At 45.0% G+C, this 27,441-nt stretch overlaps 1 protein-coding gene across 13 annotated transcripts in view; it reads left to right on the forward strand.

Annotated features, from left to right (window-relative positions):
- Positions 1-1,131: 1,131 nt before the first annotated feature.
- The window catches only part of tnikb (TRAF2 and NCK interacting kinase b), a 48,027-nt gene continuing 21,717 nt past the window's right edge, over positions 1,132-27,441 (forward strand). For 5 of the 13 annotated variants that reach the window (XM_070928143.1, XM_070928141.1, XM_070928142.1 and 2 more), the window contains exons 1-14: positions 1,139-1,239; positions 4,822-4,887; positions 13,388-13,444; positions 13,652-13,777; positions 14,048-14,158; positions 14,923-15,013; positions 15,274-15,404; positions 16,842-16,896; positions 17,393-17,471; positions 18,729-18,904; positions 19,014-19,080; positions 19,570-19,768; positions 20,937-21,053; positions 24,008-24,208. In XM_070928143.1, coding sequence (XP_070784244.1) covers positions 1,183-1,239; positions 4,822-4,887; positions 13,388-13,444; positions 13,652-13,777; positions 14,048-14,158; positions 14,923-15,013; positions 15,274-15,404; positions 16,842-16,896; positions 17,393-17,471; positions 18,729-18,904; positions 19,014-19,080; positions 19,570-19,768; positions 20,937-21,053; positions 24,008-24,208 — 1,533 coding nt within the window. In that variant the 5' untranslated portion in view covers positions 1,139-1,182. Of the gene's footprint in view, positions 1,240-4,821; positions 4,888-13,387; positions 13,445-13,651; positions 13,778-14,047; positions 14,159-14,922; positions 15,014-15,273; positions 15,405-16,841; positions 16,897-17,392; positions 17,472-18,728; positions 18,905-19,013; positions 19,081-19,569; positions 19,769-20,936; positions 21,064-22,512; positions 22,602-24,007; positions 24,209-25,704; positions 25,984-27,441 lie in introns of all 13 variants that reach the window. The other 8 variants (XM_070928139.1, XM_070928140.1, XM_070928144.1 and 5 more) reach the window with 5 other exon arrangements.

Genomic DNA, 27,441 nt, shown 5'->3' on the forward strand with positions numbered 1-27,441 from the left:
CCACAGAGCTAAGAACCAGATGTTAAGATAGTTTAACAACACTGACTGCTGCTGTTCTGACATATGTTCATCCTTCCTGTATTTTCTATTATCTTACAAAATATCTCATTGATAATTTGCTTGTGTTTTACAAAAAGAGCAACTAGTGTCATTTCCAGCTACCTGGATTACAAACCACAGAACCAACTGTTTAAAGATAGTTTTTACAGCAGCAGATGGAACATTTTTTCATCCAGATGGTTCGAGGAGTCTTTGAGGATTCTGGAAATACCTTCAGAACAGCAGGAAGTTTTGTAAAACAACCTTCTCTGTGTTCCAAAGATTGCCGGTTGTGTATTTTTAGGATAATCTCTGTGACTGAATACATGAGAGACACAAACTCGACTGAACAAGTGTCCTCTTGATGGGACATCAAGACAGAAATGTCCCATGCAGGCTTTTTAAAGGTCGTTGCCCCCTCACGTGTGTGCAGGCCCCTGACAGCTAACGCTTGAGGGTCTGTGATTGTGACCTGCAGCTCAGAATCTTGATCGATTCCCGCTTAGTTTTGTCCTTAACAAGCTGCCATACAAGGACAGACAGCTGTGTGAATTTGCCTCTTTCTCCTGTCACCCTGAAGGTGTGTGTGTGTGTGTGTGTGTGTGTGACATTGTGGGCGTCTCTGTCTGTAGCGCAGCCTCCTCACAGGCCACTCCCGGGAAGCGCGCTGCTGTTCCGCCACACAGACGGACTGACAGACGGAGTGTGTCCGCCCTCGGTGCGCCTCGGCTCGGCTGCTGTTCTCTGCTGCCGTCGCGGTCTCTGCCTTTCTCTCTTCATCTGTGTGCGCGTGCGCGTGTGTCACCCCCAGTCCTCTCCTGTCCCGTCCAGATTGGGGGTCGAGGTGGAGACATGTAGCACCGGATTCGCCGCGCCGAGCAGCATGTAGCACCTGGAGCTCCGGGCTCATCGCCTCCCTGCTGCGCGCCTCCTCCGTCCTCTCTCCCTCCCGGAGCGGTCATTTCTCCTCTCGGGGAGGCCTCGCCTGCACAAGGATTTTCGGGGATTTTTTTGGGGGCGGGTGGGGGGATTTATTTATTTTAGGGGAGTGTTTGTGTGTGTTCATCCCCGCCGCTCTGCACCTCTCGGTCGATGGTCGTTGAGGAAGCTTCCATCTTGAGTCCCGTAAATACCGAGAGAACCATGGCGAGCGACTCCCCAGCGCGGAGTCTGGACGAGATAGACCTGTCTGCACTACGGGTAAATGTCTCCGTCTGTGTGCACGTGCGTGCGCTGTCTGTGTCTATGTGCGCGCGTGCGTGTGAGGCTGTTGAGCACCTGTCCACCCCCCCCCCTTCCCTCCCCTCCCCTCTCCATCCTCACCCGCTCCCTCCTCTCCACAGCGCATGGATGCGTCTCCTCGCGCCCTCCTCTGGCTCTGCTGCCGCCCGCCCGGTGGTGTGCGTGCGCGTGCATGTACGATAGCCTGTGTGTGTGTGTGTGTGTGGGCTGTAGTGCTCGTGCACGGCGGCCAGTGATTGAGGAAATCAGGTCGGATAACAGAGTGGGATCATGTGGCCCCCCACCTACGCTCCTGTTGTTGTTTGTTGTTGATGTTTTTTTCTTAACAATTGGGACGTGACGTAATGAAGCCCTGAGCTGCTGCTGCTGCGCGCGTGCACCCGCCGTGCGCGTGCGTCAGACAGCATAATAGAGGCCGCTCTGTCTGTACTATGTGGGGCAGATGTTCAGCTGGCTGCTCACTGACACACACACACACACACGCACACACACACACACACACACACACACACACACACACACAGAGGCTACAGATGCACGCACACGCGCACTCACACGCACCGTGAATAATAGCGATGATAACCGCAACAGGAGCGAGTTCCGCCATTTCGTGATGTTGTGGCGACAGCAGCATCGCTGTGGCTGTTTGTGGGTATGTGCGCATGCACGTGCGCGCTCGCCCGCGAGGATAGGAGCTGTGCAGAAGGAGACAGTGCAGGAATGTGTGTGTGTGTGTGTGTGTGTGTGTGTGTGTGTGTGTGTGTGTGTGTGTGTGTGGTATTCTGCACAGCTTCTCTTTCTGTCCTCCACCTTTCTGCTGCTTATGCAACACAGTCGTACCTGCAGAGCAACAATCAAGTCTGGACATGATCGACCGGGTGGGACTGCCCGTCCGTGTGTGTGTGTGTGTGTGTGTGTGTGTGTGTGTGTGTGTGTTACAGACACACACACACACACAGAAACACAGACAGACAGACGGAAAGAAAGAAGGATCAGAATAGATGTGCATGTTCTTGTAGAAATGAGAATCCTTGCTCTCCCCCTCAGTGGCGACGACCAGAAATTAGGTCACCCAGGACGGAGCTGGGGGGGGAAACATTTCAGCGTGACGTAAAGCCTGTCGCAAGCAGACACACACTTCCTGTTTCTGCAGCGCATCACGTCCCAAATGTCCTCCGATCATCTCCTCATGTAGTTTGACCCATCTTCACCTTCACCTCCTCCTCTTCTCACTGTGTCTCCCATTAGAGCCGAAGGCTTCATCCTCCCCGCCGACGGACTCTATTCTGATGCCAGACACTGAGGCTATGTTCCTCTGATGGCTCTGCTCAGGGACAGTGTTGATAGCTGTTAGACTCTTAGAGCTACACAGAGGTCATGTCCTTGGTATTCTTTGTGACCCATTGTCCTCTCCCATTATTCAGACAAAATGCAATTCATTCTGGAGGGAAAATGAGTGCTTTTTGATGTTCTCCTAAAGGAAAACTCTTTATTTCTGGTGTTGGACATCAGTTATGGTCACAGCGTCACTGCGGATGATGTTGGGATGTGGCGACATCTCTAGAAGAGTCCAACAGGTCCAATCAGACAGGCTGTAAACAAAATAACTGTCATATCATCCAAACCGCAGATGTGGAAATATCCAACACCATGTCGTAAGAGGTAGTTCTTTTCTAGCATAACTCTGCCCTCAAATGTCAGTTAGAATCATCCACTGCAGACAAAAACTACTGCAGCAGCTCCAAGACGGTTTGTCCACCTTCAGTGTGATTTTCCTGAGATGAACCAAATGATTCTTGTCTGTCAGAAGGAAAGGAGGAAGTCGTGTGATGTTGTTGTAGAGCCTCAAAACCTCGTAGGGTGGAGGCTCGGATGGGACGCCGGAGACGGACGCGATAGAAAGTTCAAAACATTTTTATTGGCTTCTTAGATGTCAAATTTATGTCACTGTCAGAGTTTAAATAAGCTCCAAGTTTCTAAGTAGTTGCTACGTCTCGCGGCTTCATTTTGGTTTTTAAAACTGCGTAAAAAGATAAGGTGTCGTGCTCCGAAAGTGACCCGAGTGTGTTAATCTCCCTCTGGTGAAGAAAGAGTGTTTGATGGGAAATGTTGTTTCATAACTGTACAGACTTGTTGGTGTGTCTGTGTACTGCACGTCAGTGGGACGTCTCACTAGCCTCCTAGCCGCTAGCAAGTTGCAGGTGGGCCTTGGTTAAATTTTTGCATCAGCTCCTGGTGTCCCTCTTTCTTCTTGGCCGGTGTTTTTCTCACACGTGTGGTCCTACAGTTGGTAAGGCACGTACAGGTGTGTGTGTGTGTGTGTGTGTGTGTGTGTGTGTGTGTGTGTGTGTGTGTGTGCACGTGAGGCGTGGTCTTCCAGGATTAGATGTGCTTCAGTTTGACCTTGAGTGAAAAGGAACGCTGCTTTTTAAGCTAATCCCCTTCAGGAGGCTCCACCGTAATAGTCCATAACGGTCTCCTGTGACACACACACACACACACACACACACACACACACACACACACACACACACTAATACCAAACACACAGGTGTGCTTAAAGATCAAGATCTGTGTTTCGCTGTTTTTCCAGCCTGAAGAAAAGATTATCTCCCGTGTTTTAACAGAAACTGTTTGACATTATGAGAAATTTTATCTTTCATAACAAGACTAGCTGAGAAGATTGACACCACTCTCATGTCTGACCACTAAATATGAAACGACAGCCAGCAGCCGGTGAGCTTAGCTTAGCATAAAGACAGGAAACAGGGGGAAACATGTAAGGCTAATGTAAAGGCTAACATGTTAACTAGTGAGCTTTAGCAGCGCTGGTAGGCATAGTTGTTCAAGCTGAGCTAAGCTAACCGGCTGCTAGCTGTAGCTTCATGTCTACAGTACACATATCAATCTCATATTTTTTTTAATATCTGTATTTATTATATGTATATTGTTTTTAAAAAAATACTTCTGTTTTTTTATTGACAGTGTTGTCTGCTGTGTGTTTCTGCACCTTCCTGTCTTTGCTGCTGTGACTTGTAAATGTCCCCGCTGTGGGATGAATAAAGTCTAAGTCTAAGTCTTAAGTCTATCTAACTCTCGGCAAAGAAAGAAAATATTTCCCAAAATGTCAAGCTTTTACTTAAACAACACCATTTCTCCCAAGACCAAGACCGCTGCAGGTCTCAGTGGAGGCTGTTTTGAATACGAGGAGGCGTCTCTATGAAATGATCTCCCCCCTCGTGCCTCAGCTGTCAGAGTTACAGAAGCTGGTGAAACAGCAGCCGGAGAGGAAACTATAAACTCATAGGTTACCTATTGAAGGAATAATAACAGCGAGGCTTTTTACAGGGTAACACCACAGGTGTGTGTGTGTGTGTGTGTGTGAAGGTCACATTCCTACATCCATCTTGTGTTGAGTTTAGTCCAGTTTATGTTCTCCTGACTAACTCTTTTTGTTTTTCTCCTCACTATCTCCTCTTCCTCATTCATCTCTCTCTCTCTCTCTCTCTCTCTCTCTCTCTCTCTCTCTCTCTCTCTCAGGACCCAGCTGGTATCTTTGAGCTGGTCGAACTGGTTGGGAATGGCACCTATGGGCAGGTCTACAAGGTAAGACTTAATAATCTATTACAATGTGTGAAGCTTATTTCTATGAAATATACGTTATATACTGTCACACGCTTCCCTTTAATGTCCTCCGTGTAAAGCTTCAGGGAGAGGTTAGAGGTTGATACCTTTCACGACTCAACCCTTAAAAATACACACTAACTAAATCACGTTCACATTATTGTGTAAGGTAATCTCACCTGTTAATCTCTACAGCAGCCCCCCCCCCCAGTTACTCATTCATACATACAAAACCATGTTGTGCCGCATGCCACTAATAAGTTCAGTGTGAACTGGGGTTACCAGTGTACACTTCCTGCCATTTCTGTCTTTAAACCTGCATGTGACGGTGTCTTTATACACCGTTCTCTCGCTGTTCTCTCCACCTGTGGATGGTTTCCCACGTTAAGCTGACTTTCAGAGCTGGCCTTTCAGAGTATTTTGGAGGTGCATGTGCCACAGAACATGGCTTTAACATGCGTGTCGCTTGTTGCTGACCCCTGCTATAGGAGTATAAAGGATAGGATTTTATTATTATTAAATAAAAAAGTGTTTGCAAATGTCGGCCTTGTTTTTATGCGCCTTGTAAGCGCTGCTTTACTTGTGTTTTGGCTTGTAGAGTGTCTGCTGCTCATGAGATGAAAAATGTGGATTGAGATTTGTTGGCTCAGTAGGAAGTCACTTCATCCTCTCCTCCTCCTCTGCCTCCAGACATCAGCTCAAAGAAACGACACAATTACATTTTTGACCAAAACTGAAGTTGCTACTGACTTTCTCCTTTGTTGGGCAGCGGAAGACGCCCACGCAGACAGTAACAACACAGCAGAGAGGCTGTGTGTGTGTTTTCTAACTCACACATGTCTGCTGATACACAAAGAGACACACACACACACACACACACAGCCTCAACACATTCATTCTGTCTGCTGGATGTTCGGTATTGATCTGCTGTTTCAACACGGTGACGCCTCCCTCTGCGAAATGATTGATAGAACAAAATGAACACAAACTGTGGTGGACTTTGAATTATAAAATAATAACACACACTGACAGAAATATCACCTCATAAAAAGATGTACTCCCTTATTTTGCATCCAATAGCAGTATTGATTATAGCATCAGTACGTTTAAAACGTCTGTCTCATTTTGTTTCATCGCACACAGACAGTTGCACTGATGGCTGAATGAAAGAGGACAATCATCTGGAGGGATTTCGCTCGTGTGTGTTCAAGTAATTAACACCGTTCGTCCAACCGTGTCACCAGATCTCCTCCCAGCTGACGGCTGATGTTTTGAAACAGTTTTCACTTTGCTCGAGTCTTTTTTGGTCGATTTTTTAGGGAAAGAACTGTAATTTGGTACTAATTAAAGAGAAAATGGTGACAATATTCTGAGAGAGAACACCGTGTGAATAGTTATAACTTATCTGACAAGTCTTTTGAACTAACATTACCTCCCGACCCCACTTCCACTCTTGAAACACCGTCTCCAGTCAAAACTCGTGGTTTTCCTGGTAACACACAATATAAAACAAACACTCGTGCAAAGGAGATCCACTGTAGGAGGATTTTGAACAAATATGAAAAATGTATTATAGTCATGAATACATAATCAGGATATTATTGAAAGAGTTGGGAAGAGACCTGTAGTTTAAGAAATACTACTAACAGGAAAAACAGAGCTGCTGTGCACTCAGTACAAGACTCCCTAGGCAAAACTAGAAATTAATTGGAATTAATTAATTGGAAGTGTCTCCATTTTGCCTATAATTAGGACCAAATTAAATCATTTTTTCCAGGAAACTTCATCAGACATTTCAGTTACATGTCGGTTGATCTTTTTGTGAAGCTGCGGGAGTCGTCGGAGGAAAACTTTCAGCTGTTGACTCCTTCCAGGTCTGACTGTGACACGTCTCCAGCCAGAGCTGAACATCTTTCATTCAAGCTCCCTGCCAACGTTTTCCAGCTGCTTCCAAATCGTCTTTCTCCCCTCGGGGGCCGCCGACGCCTCCCCTCCTGGCTCACAGTTTTAGTGATCGTTCACAGTTACAGATAGTGAGCAAGCGAGAGAAAGGACTTGAATGACGGTGGGAGAGACCGTCAGTTCTTGGAGAGCATTAAAGCATAAAATACACGGAAAGTTTACATTTTACTGCAGGCGTTCATCTGCCGCTGTTATCCAGAGATCACTTCAGCAGGTTCCAGTTTCGTACCTTGTTAAGCAGCACGTTTACAGCTCCGGGGGAATCAAACCTGTGACCTTTTGATCACACTTGTTTTATTTAACCTCATATTTCAGGTGTGTAAAAAGAGAGATTTTCCTGGATTTGATTAGTCAGCGTTTACAAAGTGGAGTTTATTCAGTTTGCTGTGTTGGTTGAAGCTCCTGCGAGCTGCAAGCTTTGTCTCCAGACGTCTTCCTCATTTCGTCCCACTGTACTGGTGCCATCATTCATCAGAATCCGCTTTTTGGACATTGGGATAATTTGTCATAATAAGGTTCATGGCTGTGTGTGCTGGAAGAATGTAGACTCCGAGGGTACATAATGAAGGTTTGACACATTTATCGAGTCTTCATTTGTCAAAACGTGAAATCGTGAATTGATTCCTGAGCTGGAGGCATTTAGGCGTCGACTCTGAAGCACAGATCTGGTTTAAAAGCCCTCCAGCGTCGCCTCCTCCCTCATTCATGTCTCATTTTCATCACATTCCCGGCAGCTGGAAGGCTTTTGATCTGAATCAGATGCAAACACATGACGTATACGGATGTGTTTGATTTAGCAAAGTCTATTTCTGCCTCTCTGATGCTCTGAAGTCTCAGCCTTCTGTTTGCTAGGATTCAATGTTTTAGAATAGTTACTTCCTGGGAATATATATATATATATACAATGAAGTTTACATCAACTTTAATTACGCAGATGGTGTTGGAATATCTTTTGTAGAGCAACAAGTCGTCTTAAAGGTACATCATCACAGAATATAATGGAGACTGTACAGAATATCCTCTTTAAATGCCGACCTGAGCTTATTACTGCGGGCAGGGAAGTCCATCCCATGCAGCCATTTTGGCTCTTTGTTTCAGTGCTTTGGATCTTTGTAGTTAGACGCTCAGTTGTAACATCAGTGCTGTCTCATGCACTCAGCACCTCCGCCTGTGATGGAGGCTTGTAACCCCGATCAAATCATTTGTCGATCTGTCTGCAGATTTCTTGTCCAGGTTTTGCTCTGTGCTTCCTTCACACGTATGCCAGGTTTCAGACATATGCAGTGGATATTTAGAGATGGGAAAGCTTTGAGGGTTCAAGTCCTCAGTTTGTTGTGCGAGGCGTAAATTTACTGGCAACAATATGACACCATATCCACTAAATTTGGCCTTAATCACCTTGAACGCTGCTCGTGTTGTTTTCAGGCTCCTCCGTGTAGTCGGATATATCAGAGCTTTCAGAAATGTTTTCCAGTCGTAATTACACTTTGGATATCGACATCGCGCCATTTACAAGTCAGAAACTGATCATTACGACAACTTCCACATGACGTGAGCCCAGCTGACCTTTTATGCAGCTGAGAAGTTGAATTTCTGTAATAATGATTTTCGCTGAGCTAATAATTCTGCACCTAAAACACAGGAGCAACAAACGCTTCTCTAACATTACATCACAATAATATATCAGCAAAGACTGCGTTAGCTGCTTGCATGTGCTTCAGAGTATCACCGTGCTGGGAGAGAAACTCAGTTTGTGTCTCGCCTCTCAATGTGTTTGGACTTGTGTTCAGGTTGGGAATGTGAGGCTTGTCTGAACGCGGGACCTGAGGTGTGTTTTTACGCCTCAGGCTGCCTCAAAAGGATATTCTGCCCTTTTCTATCTCCAGTCATCCTCCTCCTCCTCCTCCTCCTCACCTGCCACCTCCCTCTGTTCTCGCTCTGTCGCTATCTTTATCTCGCCCTGCCTGCCTGCACGGGTGTGGATTCAGGTGGTGTTTTAATACAATTTCCTCATGCCATCTTGATTCTGCCATAATCTCTCTCACACACACTCACACACACTCACACTCACTCACACTCACACACACACACACACACACACTCACACACACTCACACTCACACACACACTCACACACACTCACACACACACACACACTCACACACTCACACACACTCACACACTCACACACACTCACACTCGGGGAGCTCTGTGCCACCTTTGGGAGATGGTTTGGCCGGCCGTCTGTGTCAGAGGAAGAGAGATAGCAAAACAAAGAGGCTCTCTGAGACGGCATCTCTTCCTCTCATCTCTCCTGTTTTATCTGCCTCTGCTTTTATTGCTTCATCGTGGTGGATCGCTGCCATTTGTCCTGCAGCCACAGCAGCACTTCACACACTTAACCTGAGGTCCGAGACGCAGGTTTCCTGAGTTATCTGGATGATAACTTTGCTGAGCGAATCCCAGAATCCCCACAAATCTTGTACATGGAGTGACGTGATGAGTGGAGAGACTTCACAGCAAAGCTATCTAGATCAGTTAGGGCGCTGAAACGGTAAATATCTATGACCGATGGCTTGTTTTGATCTCCGCTCGTCAATGATTTTACTCGACATCTTGACGATGTTGCCACGAAGCTGTCAGGTAACGCAGCTAATGCTCTGTGAACATTAAAAACGTTTGACCTCCGCAGACACGTCCAAGGGTTCAGTATGGTTGAAGCGGGATGAAGAGTCTGCTGCCATTGACTCAAGGAATGAGCTCCCTGCCCTGATACAGTAGAGGTGAATGAGATTTAGTTTGCGGTGCACAAATCATTGAAGAGTAGAGCTGTGACGTGGGAGCAGTCGCCGGCTCCAGAAGTGTCGCTTGCATCCTCATTGTTATTTAACATCGAAACACGAGGCTCTCCCAGATGATGGAACGATCCTGTAGGTTTAGGTTGTGGCTACCCGTTTTGATTATTTCAACTTAGAGATCACGTTTGGTCATTTTGGCTCCAAATACTACAATACCCATGAGCCTCGCTGCTGGAGAAGAGGACAGACCGAGACATGAATCAGAGCGGTAGCAAATTCAAATTCTTACAGATGATCATCACCTGAATCTGCAGCTCCTCTCGGCTTTATGGAGCTTTCTAGTCACTCTCAGCTCCTGGTTTATCTGTCCTGGTTCAGTCCTGGTTCTCTCTCAGCTCCTGGTTTATCTGTCCCGGTTCTCTCTCGGCTCCTGGTTTATCTGTCCTGGTTCACTCTCAGCTCCTGGTTTACCTGTCCCGGTTCACTCTCGGCTCCTGGTTTATCTGTCCCGGTTCACTCTCGGCTCCTGGTTTACCTGTCCCGGTTCACTCTCGGCTCCTGGTTTATCTGTCCTGGTTCAGTCCTGGTTCACTCTCGGCTCCTGGTTTACCTGTCCCGGTTCACTCTCGGCTCCTGGTTTACCTGTCCCGGTTCTCTCTCGGCTCCTGGTTTATCTGTCCCGGTTCTCTCTCGGCTCCTGGTTTATCTGTCCCGGTTCAGTCCTGGTTCTCTCTCGGCTCCTGGTTTATCTGTCCCGGTTCAGTCCTGGTTCTCTCTCGGCTCCTGGTTTACCTGTCCCGGTTCTCTCTCGGCTCCTGGTTTATCTGTCCCGGTTCTCTCTCGGCTCCTGGTTTACCTGTCCCGGTTCTCTCTCGGCTCCTGGTTTATCTGTCCCGGTTCACTCTCGGCTCCTGGTTTACCTGTCCCGGTTCACTCTCGGCTCCTGGTTTACCTGTCCCGGTTCTCTCTCGGCTCCTGGTTTATCTGTCCCGGTTCTCTCTCGGCTCCTGGTTTATCTGTCCCGGTTCAGTCCTGGTTCTCTCTCGGCTCCTGGTTTACCTGTCCCGGTTCTCTCTCGGCTCCTGGTTTATCTGTCCCGGTTCTCTCTCGGCTCCTGGTTTACCTGTCCCGGTTCTCTCTCGGCTCCTGGTTTATCTGTCCCGGTTCACTCTCGGCTCCTGGTTTACCTGTCCCGGTTCTCTCTTGGCTCCTGGTTTATCTGTCCTGGTTCAGTCCTGGTTCACTCTCGGCTCCTGGTTTATCTGTCCTGGTTCAGTCCTGGTTCTCTCTCGGCTCCTGGTTTACCTGTCCCGGTTCTCTCTCGGCTCCTGGTTTACCTGTCCCGGTTCTCTCTCGGCTCCTGGTTTATCTGTCCTGGTTCAGTCCTGGTTCACTCTCGGCTCCTGGTTTACCTGTCCTGGTTCAGTCCTGGTTCACTCTCGGCTCCTGGTTTACCTGTCCCGGTTCTCTCTCGGCTCCTGGTTTCGTGTTGCTGTGTGACTGCTGGATGTGGAAATAAGCAGCTGTTTGTTCAACATATCAACATAAAAGTTGACGATGTGTTAATGTTAATGTCAGCTGCCCCCAACTAGCCAAAAACAAAATCCGTTATTGCCGTTTAAATGATGCGTATTCCACAGAATAAAGTGTCAGCGGGTGTCCTTGTTGCTGTCATGGACTTTTTGAATGTTTCGTTTCATAGTGATTAAACAGTTTTTTTGTTTTTTTTAGAGGTTAACTGCGATCGTCTGTATTTTACTGATGCAAAGGTAGAAATGCAGAGCGAGACTGTGATTGACAGTCGCCTCACAGTTATCCTGTTCTACCTCTGCTGCAGAGAGAGAGGGGGGGGGGGGAGAGGGGGGGGGGGGGAGAGGGAGAGAGAGAGAGGGGGGGAGAGGGAGAGAGAGAGGGGGGGGGGGGGAGGGAGGCAGTCTGTGATATAAAAGAAGATGAGAGACAGACAGAAAGATGTGAAGACGAGACCAAGAGACGCTCCGTACTCTGAGGTGGCTTCGGCCTGTCAGAGACATTCAGTGTCTGATGCAACACTGAGTAACCAAGACGTGTGTGTGTGTGTGTGTGTGTGTGTGTGTGTGTGTGTGTGTGTGTTTCTCAGCAGCTCACATGTGCAAGTGACCCAGAGTGTGAAATATCATGGCCTCCTAACGCACACACACACACACAAATGCACACTCACACACCACCGTCACTTTGCCTCTTCCAACCCCCCATTCGTTGCCCTCACTAAACAACCTGCCAGCCCTGTTGCTAGGTTACCATGAGGAGATGGTGGTGTGTGTGTGTGTGTGTGTGTGTGTGTGTGTGATGAGGTGGTGGGCTGGTGGTGGTGAGGTGGATAAATTTCCACTTTCTCGCTTTAACAGCTGTGATTCTGACAGAGGAGTTTGGAGGAGGAGAAGTTCGACTCAGTACAGTTTCATCCTCCAGTGCAGAGGGTCCCGACCGCAGGGTCCCGACCGCAGGGTCAGGGGTCACGAGATAAATCTGATGGGTTACAAGTTAGGAAAGAAGAAAACAATCTTTTGGGGGGGGTTTTCTGGAGGATTTTACTGTTTCAGAAAATGAAACTGCAAAGGGAAAAAAAAAATCACTCGAGTCAAGAGCTGCAAGAGGACGGTTTTATTTCAAGGGGCCAGAAGGCAAAAAGGTGGCGAACAGCTGCTTGAGTGCCTTGCTCAGGAGGACATCAGCTGTGGTGGGGGCTGGTCACAGGACAGGCAGCCTCCCTGTTGGCTGAAGCAAAATGCTCGTAATTCTCAGAATCTCAGATACTTTTCTCGTAATTCTGAGACAATAAGTCATAACATGCTTGATTGGTAGCTCTACAAACCGCAACCCAAACATTCTTAAAGTTACTGTAAAGAAAAATAACTCTTCTCGTAACTTAGGAGTAAGTTAACTGTTTACAATGATGAACAGTTTAGGAAATGAAGGAATGAACTGTCACGTCTGATCGGTGTCACCGCGGCGAGTAGCTCATGGAAATAAGACTGTGGGCTGGACGAGAAATCTAGGGATCTAAATTTGGTGTGTTTTCGGTCAAGCGTGTATAATATATATAATGTCCTGTCACTCCAGAAATACTTCCTCCACGGGCTTCACAGACAGTAAATCAACACAGATGGGAAACAATTATCTAATTACCTCATTAGCTGGAACTATGCAGCCATCAACAACAATCATATCCAGCTATAATTTTCTTTTCCGCCCGCTTCATGAACATGTTTTAATCAAGAACAGCAACAATTTACAAAGAACATTTAAATAAGACAATGGCATATTCACACAAATGTGGCCACTGATACGTTTAACCACATCAGGAGGTGGGGGGGCGGGGGGGGACCCCTTGTTAATCCATAAACAGGAGGGCCTCTATAGGGAACACTTAAACTGTCTTATATATCCTTAGTGAGAATGCCTTGAATAGAAAAGCAGAATAAGAAAGATTTGAAGACATTGAATAGAAAAGATTTGAGACATCTTACTGGAGCCCTACCTGCACACACCTGATTGATCAGGGACGTAAACACACCGATCACATCATCTACAGGTAATTAAACACATCTGTCCTCGTCGACTTCAACTACAGCAGCCAGCAAAAACGAAGCGAAACATTTTCCTTGGGGGAAATCAACAATTCTTTATTTAGCATCTCAACAATGAGCGTCTTTCTTATCCTTTTTCTCGGTGTCTTCCAGGGTCGCCATGTCAAAACAGGCCAGCTTGCTGCCATCAAGGTCATGGACGTCACAGGAGTAAGTGACACACACACACACACACACACACACCTTGGGATTGGGCTGGTTTGAGGGCACTTGAACAGCAGTTTGTTCTCACTACACTCTGCCGGTTTCCTCTGTATCGGATTTACCTCTCGTAATTCTTCAGTAAACACAGAACTTTCATATTAACATTGTGTGTGTGTGTGTGTGTGTGTGTGTGTGTGTGTGTGTGTGTTTTAGGATGAGGAGGAGGAGATTAAAGCAGAGATCAACATGTTGAAGAAGTACAGCCACCACAGGAACATCGCAACCTATTACGGCGCCTTCGTCAAGAAAAACCCTCCTGGAATGGATGACCAGCTGTGGGTGCGTACATGCGTTTCACTGTTGGCCGCAAGCTTTTGACGTCTCTGTTTCTGTTCAAATTACTCTGATTGTTCAGTGAATTTTGCAATGCCTGAATTTCTACCATGTGTGGCAGGAAGAATGAAACAGAAAAAGAGCTGATGTCTGCTTTTATATGACAGATTCTGGACAAAATGTTCCAATGAAGGTTTATTCGAGACAGATTAGATCGAAGAAGTCGGTGTAAAAACGTATGATAGTCTGTACAATAACATTGTTTGTGTGTGTTAGCTGGTGATGGAGTTCTGCGGCGCCGGCTCGGTGACGGATCTGATCAAGAACACCAAAGGGAACTCTCTGAAGGAGGAGTGGATCGCCTACGTCTGCAGAGAGATCCTCAGGGTGAGAACCGAAACTGAAATTAAAACAAACGTCACCAGTAGTTATGTGTGAGCATGAAAATGACTTTTTTTTTTACAACTTATCTTAAAAAAGTAAAAGTTTTGGTGGAATACTTTTGGCGGTAAACAATTGCAAACATGAGGGAACCAAAGAGGGTTCCCTGAGGAACACCTTATTTTGATATTCTGTGTTATTTCAGGTATTTCTTTTCTGCTGAAGTTAATCTCAATACAATTTATCACCTAAAGTTTTAATAAAAAGCTCAGTGTGTGTTGAAATGTGTTCTTTAAAGGAACCATTGATGTTGAGGGTGTTAATTTTTTGGGATCTTAGCCTTAATGATCCACAAGCCTATACATTTAACCAGTGTCACCGTTACACCATATTAAACAAATGACATCTCGGCTTAATGAATAATAACATTTTAAGGGATTATCGGTAGTGTCTGGTCAACAGTAGGTAGTAAATGAATGAATGAAATCTTATGCTAATATTTCTTCTCTTAAATTAAATGTTTATAGACGATATTCTGATTATTTTGTAACCTCAGATTCGTTGGGCTTCGAGACTTGAATGTTGTGAATTGTTTTGACCTCAAAAAGTAGAAAAAATCTCAAATTCATGACAGGACGTTCACCTTACAGCACAGTCAGGTATGTCTACTGCAGGGGATGCTCTGCTGATGAAAGGACACCATGTTGTCTGTCATATTAAATCCTGTGTAACAGGAAGTAGTAAGTATATTTTCTCTCTCTTGTCTGCAGGGTCTGACCCATCTCCACCAGCACAAGGTCATCCACCGAGATATCAAGGGCCAGAACGTGTTGCTGACGGAGAACGCAGAGGTTAAACTAGGTCGGAGGACACACACACACACACACACACACACACACACACACACTGTGTCATCTTGCATACTGTCTGCTGGTGCTGAGCAAACTGTACGCAGCTAAAGATACTGTTTGGTGATCATAAATTACATGTTTTTGCATAGGAAAGGAGTGTAACTTGAAACATTAATATATCATAATATTGATTACAGTTTAAGCCTTTAATTCAGTGTGTGTGTGTGTGTGTGTGTGTGTGTGTGTGTGTGTGTGTGTGTGTGTGTGCAGTGGACTTTGGTGTGAGTGCTCAGCTGGATCGTACAGTGGGACGGAGGAACACGTTTATCGGGACGCCGTACTGGATGGCCCCGGAAGTCATCGCCTGTGACGAGAACCCCGACGCCACATATGACTTCAAGGTAAACCTGATGTGTGTGTGTGTGTGTGTGAACCTACATGCTGCATGACTGCCCTCAGCACACATGTCTTATATCATGCAGTACTGCATATAGTACATGTAGACCAACGCTCGGCTCATCTGAGCTTGTTTTCTGGAAACGACTGTGGTTTTCTATGAGTAGCTGGTGAGAGCCTGAGTGACTGAACATACAGTCTGCTGCTGATTGGTCGTGACCGGTGACGATGATCAGTGGTCGAATGTAACTAAGTACATTTACTCAAATACTATACTTACGTACAATTTTACCTGCGTATTTTATGCTACTTTCTACTTCTACTCCACTACATTTATTTGACAGCTTTTTGTTATTAGTTACTTTGTAGATTCAGATTATCACCACAAAATATAAATTAACTAATGAATGATGATATTATATTATTATAGGTTAAGCTACCCAGCAGTATATAAAGTAGTTAGAATTAGCTCCACGTTCACAACACATGAATGCATCAATGAGTATTTTTACTGTTTGGTACTTTAAGTATATTTTGATCTAATACTTTTGCAGCACTTTTACTTGTAACAGAGTATTTTTACATTGTAGTATTGATATTTTTACTGTAAGTAAAAGGTCTGAGTACCTCCTCCACCACTGATGATGATACTGTTTCACTGATGTGATATTTGTTTTGTTGTCATGAAAAGTGAAACCACTTGATTGCTGGACACGTCACGCAGCCAGACAATCTAAACCAATGAGCTTAAAGCCGCACAGAACTGCAGCGTTGATATGATTCTCAGTGGATTCGGTAGTAGGACGGCTAATCACACTAATATCACAAATACTGATAAATAATAAATTGTTGCTTTCAGATGCTGAATTTTCAGGCGGCTCTTTTTTTGTTTGTCATTTTGTTTGAGTTCAGTTTCTGAGAACGCTGCTAGCTGTGAACGAGCAACACCAGCTGACCATTAAAAAAAGGTTCAGTGATAATGTCGTCACAGAAAACAAGCAGTGAAAACACAGAATGTGCAGCGTTCACTCCGACTCCTGCAGTCATTACTGTGTGAAGGATGTGCAGTAATGGGGACAGGATGAATCCCCGTGGCGAGCCTGTGGAGGATGAGCACTGCTCTGTTAAGACACCATTAACTCCGACCCTCTGGGGCTTTACGTGTCAAGAAACCCTCAGTTCATCTAACAATATTAACATCAACTTTAAATAGCAGCTTAGTGGCTAAAATATGCAGATAAATTGTGTTAAAAACAGGTAGATAGATGAAATGTTAGCATGAAGCCAGAGATCTACAATAAGTGGCAGATGTGTGATTTTTATATCTGTATTTTTTTATCACTTAACAAGTACACTGACCAGACGACCAAAACCATGATGTGTTAAGTCGCTAACAGGTTTTTAGGATGTGAAAGTTTTCAGTTTTCTCTCTGTCTCTGCAGAGTGATCTGTGGTCGCTCGGTATCACAGCTATAGAGATGGCAGAGGGAGCACCACGTAAGTGTGAAACATCCAACTCGTCTCACTATTATGAGCGGACGCAGAGTACAGTTTGTCTAAATCTATCTCTGTCTCCTCTCACTTCTTGTTTCCTTTCCTTTCCCTTTCTCGTCTCCTTTCGTTTCCTTTCCTCTTGTCTTTCTTTCCTCTCCTTTCTTTTCTGTTTTCTTCTTGTCTCGTCTTCTTTGGTTTCTTTTGATTCCCTTCATTTCATTTCCACTTGTCTCATCTCCTGCCTGTTTACTTCCTTTCCTTTCCTCTCTTCTTTCCTCGTCTCCTCTCCCCTCCTTTCATTTCCTTTCCTCTTGTCTCCTCTCCTGTTTTGTCCTTTCCTTTCCTCTCCTTGTCTGGTTATGTCTCCTTCTGTTTCCCTTTATTTCCTTTCATTGCCTTTCCTTTCCTTATTTCCTTTCTTCTCCTCTCCTCTGGTTTCTCTTTTCTGCCGTCTCCTCCTCCTCCTCCTCCTCCTCCTCCTCCTTTCCCTCCTCCTCAGCTCTGTGTGACATGCATCCAATGAGAGCGCTCTTCCTCATCCCCAGAAATCCTGCCCCCAGACTCAAGTCTAAGAAGTGGTGAGTCACTTAGTGCTAAAACACACACACATAGAATCAGGCAGCTGCACACACAGCTGCACCTGTTCTGTGGTTATTATCCATGTCAGCATCACATGATGCCTCCTCAGCGGCATCACATTCAGCAGTAATCTGATTTCAGACTCGACGTCACACACGCTTTACGTAAAGGTGCAGTTTAAGGGATTAAGAATAACCTGGTTTAACACGGAAACACAGATTTAACTTTAACTAGATCCTGTTCCTCTATTTATAAGGACAACACACATTAATCAACATTTTAATCACATTGTTTCATATACTGTTGATTCATATTTCTGCGTATATATCTGTATATTGTTTTTTAGCATCTTGTTATATTCTACTTTTTTAAAATTGTGTTCTTTAGATCTTCGTCTCATGATAAATAATAAAATCATTTTATTTTATCTTATTCAAACATCTTATTTGAGTTCCAGTCTGGCCTCAGAGCAACACATAGCACTTTTCACCTGCTCTGGTGAAAGGTATCAATGATCATCACCCGCGAGCACATTATTGATTTTCACTGCTATGCAGACGACACTCAGCTGTATGTAGCTGCTGATCCTGCCGACCTGAGCCGTCTTTACTCGTTTAAAACTGCATCTGTGACATCAATGTATGGATGAATCAGGATAAAACAGAGGCCCTTGTTATTGATAGTTGTGATGAATCATGTCTATAATTTTAAAATCATTTTAAAGACCTACATTTGGTATAATTAACCTTAAAAGTTAGATTTGGATCTATTAGAATAGTTGAAACGAGCTTGAAAAATATGAAAATAGTAACTGCAAAAAACACCTTTTCACATATAAACAGTACTTGAAAGTCGACTCAAACGTCTTTTACTACAACTTACCTCGTCAGCATAACACCTTTGCCACCTTATGCGACTGAAATAAACGTTAATAAGTTAAACATAATGTGTATCCACCACCTTTCAAGTTATGAGCCCTTTTAAAGAGCAACTTAACAACAGCTGGGAAGTTTGTTTTTGCTAACCTCCGGTGGTTTAACTCCTCGCCTTGCTGCAGTGATGTGGGAGTGTACTCCAGGGTGTGTCAGTACACTGTGACATCACTGTTGGTTGTGGTTACAGGTGCAACACACACACAGAGGGTAGTGAAACACAGCTTTTTAGCCTGGTATGAGGTTACTCTTTCAGATCATCAAATCAAATCAGCCGTGTATCTAACTGTGTGTGTGTGTGTGTGTGTGTGTGTGTGTGTCCAGGTCGAAGAAGTTCCAGTCGTTCATAGACAGCTGCCTGGTGAAGAGCCACAGTCAGAGGCCGAGCACCGAGCAGCTCCTCAAACACCCGTTCATCAGGGACCTTCCCAACGAGCGGCAGGTCCGCATCCAGCTGAAGGACCACATCGACCGCACCAAGAAGAGGAGGGGGGAGAGGGGTGAGGCCGCACCCCCACTGACTCACCTCACATCTGCAAACAGCTGCATGAAGCGTCAGCTGGTTCGAACTATGTGAGCGCTAACGTGAAGTCTGTGTGTTTCCTCCAGATGAGACGGAATACGAGTACAGTGGGAGTGAGGAGGAGGATGAAGAGAGGGACGCTGGAGAGCCCAGGTACCACTACTACTACTGATACTACTCATACTACTACTACTACTACTTTTACTGCTCGTACAACTTATGATACTACTGCTACTTCTATTGCTACTGCTACTAATGATTCTACTGATACTGCCTCTGCTTCTATAATATTACTTCTGCTACTACTACTGCTAATACCGCTACTGTTAGTACTGCTGCTACTACGGATACTGACACTAATAATACTACTGCTGTTATTACGACTTTTACTGCTGTTACTGCTACTTCACTCTTACGACCAATACTGTCACTGATACTACTGCTACTACCACAACTTCAGCTGCTACCACTATTGCTACTATTTCTACTACGACTACTAGGTTACTACTAGCACTACTAGTACTGCCACTGCTTGTATTACTGCCACACATAACTTTTTAATTAAACTTTGCGTTTGGATTTAATTTATCCACATAACTCATGGTGATCAAACTCATGGTGTCATGACTGGTTCCCCTCTAGTTCCATCATCAACATTCCCGGTGAGTCCACTCTGAGACGGGACTTCCTGCGCCTCCAGTTGGCCAATAAGGAGCGGTCGGAGCTGATCCGGCGTCAGCAGCTGGAGCAGCAGCAGAACGAGGAACACAAGCGCCAACTGCTGGCCGAGAGACAGAAACGCATCGAGGAGCAGAAAGAACAGAGGCGACGGCTGGAGGAGGTAGATTTTAGTCTTTCGCTTGTCCCTCTGCTACATTATATGAGACACCAACTGTGTGTTTTTAATACACCTGGTGATTCAGGTACCTTCCATACAGACAGAAATACTTTCAAGCATGGGAGTTATTTATTCAGTCAACATGCTCCTGCTGTGCTGTGATGGAGCGCGGCAGGAGTGTGTTTTGCATATGATGCTCTACGGCGTCAGCAGTCGGTTGCTAGTCTCTGTGAAAAAGACTGCACTTCCTGTTGATGCTTCACAGTAAAAGTCCTCTAGTGGTTGATGGGTTGAAAGCTCGTAATGAGAAGCTGCAGCAGGAAGGTTTGACACGAATATTAAGTGTATGTTACACAGAAGTGACAAAACTACTGAAAACTGAATGTAATTTCTATTATTTCTACATAACCCTCTTCATGACCACATGTTGATACATTTCAGGTCACTGACTGGCATGCAATGACACTCTAAGGCTCATGATATACTTGCTTTTCACCAATGAGTACGTGACGACAGCCCCTCACGATGAGAGTGACATTGCAGTATTTTGTGTGTACTTGGAGGACTAAAAAGTATATCCACCAGCAGGCAGATTAGAGCCAAATCACAGAATACGCTCTTAAAGAAACTTCCAGTTCCACACAAAATAAAAGCAGCAGCAGTGAAAAACGTCTTCAAACCTTTCTGCCACTGTTGTCGCCGTTTATTCAGAGTGTAACTTCATATCCTGACGTACTGACCCCCCTGTACTTGGGTTTAATTGCATCTGGCAGACATGTAGCGTACATTTCTGTGAATGGACGCCATGTATGAACGCAAAGAATATCTCTGAAGCTTGCTGCTCCAAGCTGTGGAATAGGTGCATAAAATCAATCTGAAAATATTTAGAAAGATAAAAGACACCTGAGAAAGAGCAACTGATGGAGATGAAGAGTTAACAACAGCATCACATGTGATAAATGAGAACGACTGCCTGTTTTAGCGCGTGGCTGTTTTCAGCTTTGGAAGAAATCTCGGCTTTGATTATAAAACGACTTCCTTGCAAAACCCATCACACCTGTGATCTTAGCACCTCAGCTTATCCAAATGCCAGGGAAACACACCCGATGTGCACACACACACACACACACACAGCTGAAGCGTTGTTGTGTAAAATCTTCTCCACCTACAGCAACAGCGTCGGGAGCGAGAGATGAGGAAGCAGCAGGAGCGAGAACAGAGGAGGAGGTACGAAGAGATGGAGCAGCTCCGCCGAGAGGAGGAGAGGAGGCACGCAGAGAGAGAACAGGTAGGAACACACCTGACCCAGACGTTACATCACAGGTATCACCCAGAGAGGCGGGGCTTCTCAGCTCATGGAAACTCCCTGCTCGGCTCACTTCGCCCTCCTTCATATGAGTTACTTCTTCTTTCTCTCCATCAAACATACACACCGAACAGGATAGGAAAGCAGAAAAACACATCTCTGCTACACTAAAATACGTTTTTTCTAACTTAGCTTTTTCTTTTATATTACTATATAATTTTATCTCTTCACGCCCCTAAAAAGTATTAAAATAAAACAATCTGAGACAGAAAAATCCCTCACATGTGCAGCCACATGAAACATCCTGTTTCCTCAGAGGCTGCGTGTGTCTGCAGAATGAACTGAAGATATTGGAAAACAATACATTTCATTTCATGTTGTGAACCCCTGTCTTAGAATATGACTTACAGGTGTTACATGTAATATGTTAGCTACTTATTAATTCAGTAATACAGTAAACAGTTAAATATAAAAGAACTACTTTCAGCACCTCAGCTCAACTTTGATAAACAAATCACAAGACTTCTGTATTAGACAAGCTGGTGTTTCTCCAAATTCAGACTACATTTCCCACAAGCCCCTGAGGGCATTTATTAGTCTTTGCTCTCAGCTCTACCACCACACTCATTTTCTAACTTCCACAGATAGTTGCTCTGCTTTTGCTCCGTCTACAGACCTTAATGTGGTATTGATTTCTAGGTTTTTGGTCTGTGTTACGAGCGATAATTCATCCGTAAAAACACGACAGTAGTACCTCATCTGGTCCAGTGAAAACTGTGATCTCAGTGGGTTAAAATGCTGCATGTAGCACCTTTTAAGTCCAGGATCAGGAGACCAGGAGAATTAGTAGTGTGTCCAGCTGATCAAGAAAACATTTGTTAGAATATGATTTTAACTTACTAAACTACTGCACATTTCCTGTTATTTTTCATACCAAAACAGTATTCAGTGCCTGATGGATGTTTTTGAATACAGTCAGAGTTTGTGGTGCAATGTTCTTAATAATTACGAAGAGAGAAATAGCAACACCACATATCCAACATCACAATATGACAGAGGCGAGAGGAGGCTTTGCAAATGACTGCATGACTAATACTTAACTTTTCCTGCAGTGTAACGCTCCCTTAGCACTCTACCTGTCAGACATACATTTCTACATCTTGCACAGCTGATTTCATGCTGATCTTTAACATCAGTCCTCCTGCTCTACTAATCACGGCGTCCTGCTGCTTCTCTCTTTTCATCTCTCCTCGTCTATTTCTGTCTAAATCTCTACTTTCACACCTCTTCAATAAATCTACTTTTCTCTGTCTTTCCTTTCCTTTTCTCCTGTTTCCTGCTCTGCTGATGTCACTGGTTGCCTGGGCTCCGATATGCTTCTCGCCTGCCTTGGTGCTCTCTGATTGGCTGCGTCTCATGCTGGCCCGGGTGCTGATTGGTTAGGAGTATATCCGTAGACAGCTGGAGGAGGAACAGAGGCAGCTGGAGATCCTGCAGCAGCAGCTCCTGCAGGAGCAGGCCTTACTGCTGGTAACATCGCACACACACACACACACACACACACACACACACACACACACACACACACACACACACTAATTAATTCATGGGACAGGTTTGCAGAACAACTTCACTGAGTCCTTGTGTTAAAGACAACAATGACAAAAGTTTCCATGACAACAGCTCAAAGGTTGGTGACCATGGAAACTGGGTACCAGGACTTGGAGGACGTGGTGCTGGTTCCACGTTAGCCCGTTTGTTATTTACACACAGAAATCGTGACGTGGCGAAGGCAGTCGACACTCGATCGATACTGAGGCGACACAGAATCGCACATCGGCTAACAAACATCAAATCAATAAATCAGAGCGGCGGGCGTGACGGTCGATCAGCTTCGTTGTTCAAGGCGACGTCGTCAGTGACATCAAACCGGGCAGCAGAGCCGGTGTGACGTCCCGAAAACAACCCACCACCCTAACCCTTTATCCGTCCGGGTCTCTGAGAGGACACTCTCGCCGGCTGCCGCAGACTTCCACACACAGCTCAGAGAAATGCCGGACCTCTGACCTGACGACACGCTGTGAGGATCACGCAGAGACCGTTTCGATCAGTCGATGTCGAGTTTTGCTCCAAAATGAGAACTTGTGAAAACTTCTCATGACACTTCATGTAAACAGATCCTCGCCCTCTACGATAATGTGCAGACATATGGGGTTGCAGATATATACATGAACACCAGACATCATTTTGTATTGGATGGCCTGTCATTATTGACAAAGTCTCAGTCTAGACAGTTTTGTTTTTTTTATGTTTCTCTCAGTGATTGATTTTTTCAGTCTCTGCTTTATGAATTAGTTATTATTCAAAGGCAGTAACGTCTCCAAAGCTTCTGCGCCACTGAATCAGTGCAGTGGGTCTCCCTGCATTAAAGAGCTGCCAACACTAGCAGCATTTCATCCGTCTGGTTACGAGTTAGTGTCTAATAATCATGTTTCGGCCTAACGTGAAGTACATTTCTGAGGTGACCAGTGAATCACTGTTTGGCTGAACGTGTGATCATTAGTGACGAGTGTTTATGTCTCAGAAATCTTTATCTATTAACAGGCCTGTAACAACTCTCATGTGATAACACACGAGAAGGTGTCCTGACTGCTGTAACACAACTCTGATGTTTTCCTTAAAGGGACACGTGAATCATAAACTGTGTATTTATTTTGGAAAATTGTGCTGACTCATGTTTATCAGGCAGTATTTGAATCAAAGACGTGATTCTGTCTAAATATTAGATTAGATTAGTAGATTTCAGATGGCTGGATTAAGATGAAATGTCTCTTCATGTCGCTTCACTTTCATGGCAAAGACTTTCCATGTTGTTTCGGACATGTATTTAGAGCCGGCTCCCCTGTTTACCCGCCTCGGCTCTGTTCGATGTGCAGGAGTACAAGAGGAAGCAGATTGAGGAGCAGCGGCAGGCCGAGCGGCTGCAGAGGCAGCTGCAGCAGGAGCGAGCGTACCTGGTGTCGCTGCAGCAGCAGCAGCAGCAGGAGCCGCCGCGACCGCCGCAGGACAAGAAGCAGCTGTATCACTACAAAGACCAGGCGCCAGGCAGCAACGACAAGCCCGCCTGGGCCAAAGAGGTAGCCTGCACGGCCACACTGCAGAAATTCCACTTTTTTACACAAAACACAGAGTCCTGAAAAGCTTTTTTTCTTAAAACAAGTGAAAAACGTTTTTTGGCAATTTGTTTCAGGAAATTTCTGGAATTAAGAGTCATCTCTCTGAGTTTTCTTGACACAAACACACACAGGTTCAAAGGCAGCTCTGCTAGCATCTAAATGTGTGTGCACAGACACTCGGGTGAACCTGTGCAAACAAAGACAAAAGACAGGTTTGCATGTGAGAACAAGACGTCACCCACAGAGCAGAGTAACAAAACACTCAAACAGCTGTTCAGCCACGACGACAAAGCTGAGTCGGCTGTAAAGGGGTCGTTTTCATTCGTAAGAACACAAACGCACCCTGATTAGCTGGAGTCAGCAGCTCCCTGGAGGCTGACGGTGCGTTTGTTCGTGTTGTCTGTAGAGTTTTCTGCCCTCCAGGTCTCGTCTGCAGGAGTCTCACCTGTGATGAACTGACCGCTCTCTGTTTTCATTTTAGGTGCAACAACGGGACAAAATTCCTCTTGTGTGTATTATGTGATGCTTTTGTCAAATGTAGAGTTTCGTTACAAAAATGATATTTATATTTGTCACTTTTTTGTTCTATACCTTTGCTTGTCATTAGTTATGTTTTTGACAATAGAATCACATAATGAAGTGATAAATTATGTTAAAAAAAAAACAGAATTAAAAGTATAAAAGTAGCTTTTATTCACTTTTGTAATGAAACTCTTTTAAGTCTTGTTTGCTGTTCAGTGTATGCAGATCCTCTTGCAGCCACGGCTGCAGTGCCGTCATGGAAATCCACACATGTATCCATGTAAGGTACAATCACAGTGAATTGGCCACTAAACTAGAAAAGGAGAGACACCGGAAAGAAGTTTGGCTGTAAATTAATTGACTCAAGTTGCAGTTGAAGGGGGTAGAGGTTACTGTGAGGACACTGTCTTGGTGTTTTAGCGGCAGTTTTTATTTTCTGAAAACGCTGTAGGCTAACGAATAAATCTACAAGACATATCTTGTAAAATGTCTTCTTCACTGTACACTGGAGGCAATAGATTCTGCACCAAAAGGTTAAAAGAGTCTCTGAGAAGACCAGTCAGGGTTTTCGACATTTCACTTTAATTTTTGATTTAAAAATAAGGCTCATTTTCTGTGATCTGGGTGTAATAATTAATGCAAAAACGTAATTGTAAAACGTCATGTAAAATTAGGCGTGGAAGTTGGGGTTCCAGCTGTGTTAGTTAGCGGTGACGGTTAGCTGAGCAGATACTGAGGTTAGCTCGTTTTCCAGTCAATAACACACTAAAGTGAATTATGTTAATTATAACGAGTTTTAGATTAAGAAATGTTAACGTATAATGTTAAATGTGGCTGCAAGAGGGTGTGTTACATCACCTGAACACCCGTCTCCTGTTTAGTGCCGCTTCACGTTCATTTGTCTGCTTCTTTTAAACACTCACCTTGCTCTCCAGGTGATGCGTCGAGCTCAGAGCAACTCGCCTCGTATCCCGCCCAAGAAATACCACTCCTTCAGGGAGACACGAGACGTCAACCTCGACAACCTCCTCTTACTCCCCGGTTACAAACCTCGTCGCCCGCGCCCCCGTCCCCCTTCCTACCCAGCCCATGTCAGTCCCTCCAGGGATCACCTCCACGTGCCTCGAATCCGTGTCACCTGTGTCCCTGCCTCCTCTCGGCCAGTGATGCGCCGGCGGAGCCCCGACTCCAGGGGCCGGAGCCCCGGCCGCCGGGTCAGTCGGAGGATGAACAGAGTCTTTGCTCCTTCTTATCTCCCTTTTCTTTTTGATCCTGCAGTCTGTCCAGGATGACTTACTAACCTTGGCCGGTGGAATGATTTCCCCTTTAATCACTCTTCACATTTTCATTTTAACCAGGTGACTCACACACATTAACTCTGGGCTGCTGGCAGAAAAGATAATGTGGACTCACCCCTTCATCTCACAGGGATCCTTTGATTCATGTCCTCTCTGGTTGGCGCTGTCAGTGCATCCAGCCAGTTTCTCCACAAAACTGACTCTCACACTCCCCCTTCTTGTATAATAGCACTGAATCATATTAGGCTCCTCTTATTGAAAGTTGAACAAGAGTCCACAGTAATGCTCTGTGAGGCTGCGCTAAATGCTGACGATGTTAGCATTCAGGTATAATGTTTACTATGTTCAGCGTCTTAGTTTTAGTTTTAGGCAGAAATGATAACTTTGACCTGACGATGCCGCTCTGTGGAAAGAGAAGGATCACCGAAATAGTTTGAGTGGGACGCAAATTAAAAATAAAACATTTGGCGTGTTGTTGGCTGTAAATATCTTTATTTTAGGGGACCTAAATGCTGAATTTGAGGCATTGTGGCAATTGCATACAAACATAAAACAACAGAGACGATCCACATAAACAAGCAAAGCTGTTGGAAACAAACACCCCTTCTTCTTCTTCTTCTTCTTCTTCTCTTTTAATCCTTTGTCATGTTTCCTCCTCCTTTCATTTTACAGGTTACTGACTCTGTCTGGGTGTTGCAGGTTCATCTGTTGTTCTTCTGCAGTGACTCTCAACCTGGTGGTTTTATTACCGTAATTATAATATAAAATGAGCAATAACAGTCATTTCGTGTAAAGTAAGTAATATCTACGTGGTCTGGGCTCCTTCTGATGAGGAATCAGATTAAAAAGAATGGGAAGGGAAAGTTTAACTGATTTGGTTGAAACAGCGAGATGTAAGTTGGTTCCAAACAGGTTGAGAGCTGCTGTTTTATTGCATGTTGTGGTGAGATGGGATCACATGTGTTCCAGGTACTAACAGCTCAGACTAACAGCAGCTTAATCTTTCAGGCTTTGTTTATGTTCATTCTCTGACCAGGATTCGCTTAAATTCCAGGCTTTCCTTATTCTGTTTTCCTTTCTTTTATTTTATGTATTTGTCCTCATCAGGATGTTGACTGTGTTTTAACTTTGAACTTTGACCCTTTCCGTGAGTTTAAAATCCCCACGTTATGTTAAATGTAAAGTAGCACCAGTGTGTGTTTTTCTAAAGGAGACGTGAGTGTAGAAAATGCAGGTCAATGCTCCATATTTGAACTCTGCTGGTTTTCTTATCACCATAAATCAAGGCCAAAAGCACACACTCACATGTGAACACCCCTCCCCAGTGCACACACACACACACATTTAGGGCAGATCTCCAGGCCTGCCCTCTGG

Source organism: Enoplosus armatus, chromosome 21 (assembly GCF_043641665.1).
Source record: "Enoplosus armatus isolate fEnoArm2 chromosome 21, fEnoArm2.hap1, whole genome shotgun sequence".
NCBI classification, from domain to species: Eukaryota; Metazoa; Chordata; class Actinopteri; order Centrarchiformes; family Enoplosidae; genus Enoplosus; species Enoplosus armatus.